Raw genomic sequence first — 4,670 nt, forward strand, 5'->3', positions numbered from 1 at the left:
CTGAGGTGCTCCTGACCCACGCCATGGTGTTTTCAACTGTCTCATATGCATGCAAAGGCTGGACAATGAGTAAGAAAGACCGAAAAAGAATCAACGCCTTTGAATTGTGATGTTGGTGAAGAATATTCAGTATATCATGACAGAAGAACGAACAAGTCTATCTTGGAAGAAGCACAACCAGAATGCTTCTTAGAAGCAAGGATGGTGAGACTAAGTCTCACATACTTTGGACATGTTATCAGGAGGGATCAGTCCCTGGAGAAGGACACCATGCTTGGTAAAGTAGAGGGACAGTGAAAAAGAGGAAGACCCTCAAGGAGACAGATTGACACAGTGGCTGCAACAATGAGCTCAAGCATAGCAATGGTTGCGAGGATGGCGCAGGACCGGGCAGTGTTTCATTCTTTTGTATGTAGGGTCGCTGTGAGTAGGCACTGACTCGATAGCTCCTAACAACAACAGCAACATGTTTTGAATGCAGTATGTCTAATACAGGCTACAGTGGGGAGACTGAAGATTTACGTGCATTGTTGTCATCACACTAAAGTGATAAACAACACTCTTTGCAAAATAATCTGCCAATATTTGTCAAGAGCTTAACACACGTTGTATGTACTAATCCAGCAATTCCAATTCTCAGACTAATTATAAATAACAAAAAAACCTCTTTGCATTGAGATATTTTATATGTTGTAATCTTAAAAACTGAAAATGCTTCCCTGAACTGTATTCTAAAATATCTGAGGAAATAAATTTTAATAGTGAACTATCAAAATATTTACAATGATTGAAAATTGCTAAATACACTTTGGGATATATGCTTAATAGATTATTAAAATAATTAAAACTGATATTTACAAAGGGTTTTCATTATCATAAAAACTATTAACAATATAATTTAATTGAAAATTCTGCATGTAAAATTGTACATGTTGTATGACTTTTATCAGGCATAAAAAAGCAAAATAATATGTCAATGAGAATTTTCCCATGGGGCTGGAATTGGTAATAGGGCTCACAGAGGAATAGACGTTAAGTTTCTCCATTTTAAATAGAACTGCCAACAACTGTGGCCAGACACTTAGCCTCTTGGCTTACTCTCAGGTAGTACAATAGATCTACTGCTGGAATCACAACCTGACACATGCTTAACAGTAGTTATGAGTCAGAATCAACTCGAAGGCAAAAGGTTTAGGCAACAGAGGGGTAAGAGGGAGTCTCCATGCAGTAGCCCTGTGGGGAATTGCAGTATATTTGCAATTTCCTCCCTCCTTGTGGGGGAGAGACAGGCAAATTCCCTCCCTGAAGTCAAGTAAAGGAGGCACCAAGAAAATTACTCATAAATACAAGATTTTATGAAAGCAGAGAAGATTGAAATATCATTTCTGTGTTTGTAAACTTTTGACAATTTAAATTCAATTTCTTTAAATTTGGACAATATTGGCTAATGTTAATGAGTACTACATGACCTAGTTTTGAATGTAGTGGACAGGTAACTCAAAGGGAACAACAAATGCTATATTGTATTGTATCCATGCCATACTGTCACACTTACTGAAGATGGAACAATAACTTATTATTCAAAATTTAATACTGAGCAGGTGTTAAATTGATCCATAATTTTTATGTGGTAAAATGTATACAATTATGAATAAAAGTAGGAAAAAGGAAGTAACAATTATTAAATACATATGCTTGTTGAATCTTATATTAAAGATAGCCTACAGATAAGCATTTAAAAATTATGACTGCAATGTGAAATGCCTTTGAATCAATTGACTAATAATCTTTCAAATTCTCCAAAAAGGAAAAGAAATATATTTCAAAATATTAAAGGGGCTCAAATGTTTCTCTCCTATGTGAAATTTGGAAATGTTTTGATGCTAGAGTCTGGATAAATGTATTACTATAGCAATGTATAATTAGGATAAAGGATGTTTAGGAAAATTCAGTTTCAGCAAATTGTTATTGGACAACTGTGCCCCTAAGAAAGGAGCTCCTGTGGTGCAGCGGTTAAAAGCTTAACTGCTAACTAAAAGGACACTGGTTTGAATCCACCAGCAGCTCCTTGAGAGGAAGATGTGGCAGTCAGCTTCCATAAAGATTAAGCCTTGGAAACCCTATGACAGTTCTACTCTGTCCTATAGGATCGCTACGAGTTGGAATCAACTTGATGGCAAAGGGTTTGGCTTTTTTGGTTAGGGCACCTAAGGAAATGCAAGATTCCTACAAGGAAATAGTGTGGCCCTAAGCACTTAGACAGGAGCAGGAGCATCAAAGATTGGGAAGGATTCACAAAGGGAAGGCAGAGGCCACCAAATGAGCCGTATTTCACAATTCTGCCCAGAATCTAACCTGTATTTGCTTATTTGGAAACATTTGCACACGTTCCTTTCATCCCAAGTCCTACCTTTGAGCCTTATGGAAGAGCTCTGAAAAGAACTTCAGTCCTTCAGCTGAAGATCCATATACTCACTGCTCGAGTGATTACCTGAGACCCCCTCAGTTTCTGCACTGTACTATTTTCTGTTCTTTTCTGTCCTGTTTTCCTCAGAGTGTCCTTCTTCCTCAGGCTGAAGGGCAGCTTAAAACTGGGAAATGAGTACAACCAAGTCAGCTATGCTAGGAGTGGTTATCTCCAGATTAAGCTCCATTTAACAGCAAACATCTGGGAGGGTTTCATTCCTATTAGAGTGATGCATTCATTTCACTTCCTGCAACTATAACCAGAACTCATTACCCTATGCCCCTGTGAACTCATTATAACCTTTATCCTCAAAAGATTCAGGCACTTTTCTATTTAGAAAAATTACAATTTCAGAGCCTTTCCCAAACTTAACTACAAATAATGACATAATTTAAACCAAGCCAACCTTCACGTACACACACACACACACACACACACACACACACACACACGCATACTCAAACACACACACAAGCACACATGCACAAAGACACAACACACACATATAAGACAATTTTGGTGAACGTGCTCATAACAAAATTTTATGATTTGACATGAATATTTAATCCATTCTTTTGCCTCTGAGTGGGATTGTACTCAATGATCCACTCTATAATAGGTCTGTGTTTCTTTCTTAGGTATTTCTGATTTATTTTGCCAAACATGATACAAACAGTTAGGAAGTTCTCTTTAATGTCTTGCTACAAGTATTTCTATCTGAATTCCCCATCATTCTTTCTCTTTATTCTGCCACTGAAAACATCATAAATACTTTCCCAGTGTTCTTCTCACTGCTGCCTTCACCTCTTTGTTCTTCAGACTGTAGATGAGGGGATTCAGCATGGGTGTGATCACACTGTACTGCACAGAGAAGATCAACTCAAGGGGTGAGCCTGAGGTTGGCATGAAATCACAGAGAAAAGCTGACCCATAGAAGAAGATCACTGCAGTGAGGTGAGAGGAGCAGGTGGAGAAGGCCTTGCTTCTGCCGGAGATGGAGGTGATGCTAAGGATAGTGAAGATGATACAGACATAGGAGAAAAAGATTAAAAGGAAAGTTATAAGTCCATGTGCGATGGTGGAACAGAGCATAACAAGGAAGTTGGTGGAGACATCAGAGCAAGACAGAAGGAAGACAGAGGGCAACTCACAGCTGTAGTGTGGGATGATGTAGCTATCACAGAAGTCCATTTTCATTGCCAGAAGGACATTGACGAGTGTGTCCAGAAAGCCCAGGCCCCACGAGCCACACACAAGCTGCACACACCACTGGTTACTCATCATCTGGCCATAGAGCAGAGGGTGGCAGATGGCAGCATAGCGATCATAGGCCATCACAGAGAGAAAACAGGCTTCAGTCCCTCCAGTGATAAACACAAAGAATATCTGAGCCAGGCAGCCCCTGACTGAGATGGTTTTCTTCCGAGACAGGAAGTTCTCCAGCATCTTGGGCACGGTGACTGAAGAGAAGCAGAGATCAATAAAAGAGAGCTGACTCAGGAAGAAGTACATGGGCGTGTGGAGGTGAGAATCAGTCCTGATGACCAGCAGCATCATCAGGTTCCCCAGCATGGTCAGGAGGTAAATGCCCAGGAAGAACACAAAGAGTAGAGCCTGGATCTTGGGGTCAGCAGACAACCCGAGAAGGATGAACTCAGTAATGGCGCTGTGGTTCCTCAAGGCCATTTACAAAGTTTTATCCTTAAAAATAATGTAGAAAAGCATGGCAGTGAAATTTCTATCGTCCTCCAACCAATTTTCACACTGCATTGATTCTCATTTAATACCACAGTCATCCAGAATATACTGGCCAGGTTTTGTGGCAGTCACTCGGAACATAAAGATGGATAAGATACAATGTCTATACTTAAAAAAATCATAGTTCAAAGAAGAACACAAAAATAAAAACAAGCAATTGAATCAAAGTGTGATTAACTGTAATGGGAATTTTAATTTGATTTAGAATAAATCAGTGATGTCATCACATTAAGGTAGCTGAGCAAAAAATTTAAAGGTGAGTATGATGTCTCAGGAGCCCTGGTGGTACAGTGGTTAAGTAAGAGCTTGGCTGCTGACATAAGGTCAGCAGTTCAAATCCACCAGCCACTCCTTGGAAACCATATGGGGCAGTTTTACTCTGTCTTATAGGCTTGCTATGAGTAGGAATCGACTCAACAGCAATGGGTTTGTTGTTTTGTTTTGA

The 4,670-nt window shown here is 39.5% G+C and overlaps 1 protein-coding gene across 1 annotated transcript; it reads right to left on the bottom strand.

The window, feature by feature from the left end:
* Nucleotides 1-3,229: 3,229 nt before the first annotated feature.
* Nucleotides 3,230-4,233, bottom strand: LOC101353941 (olfactory receptor 8S1-like). Its single transcript, XM_004384587.2, has one exon. The coding sequence runs from the start codon at nucleotides 4,151-4,153 to the stop codon at nucleotides 3,230-3,232; it is 924 nt and encodes a 307-aa protein (XP_004384644.1). The 5' UTR covers nucleotides 4,154-4,233.
* Nucleotides 4,234-4,670: the final 437 nt, after the last annotated feature.

Source organism: Trichechus manatus, unplaced genomic scaffold (assembly GCF_000243295.1).
Source record: "Trichechus manatus latirostris isolate Lorelei unplaced genomic scaffold, TriManLat1.0 scaffold00123, whole genome shotgun sequence".
NCBI classification, from domain to species: domain Eukaryota; kingdom Metazoa; phylum Chordata; class Mammalia; order Sirenia; family Trichechidae; genus Trichechus; species Trichechus manatus.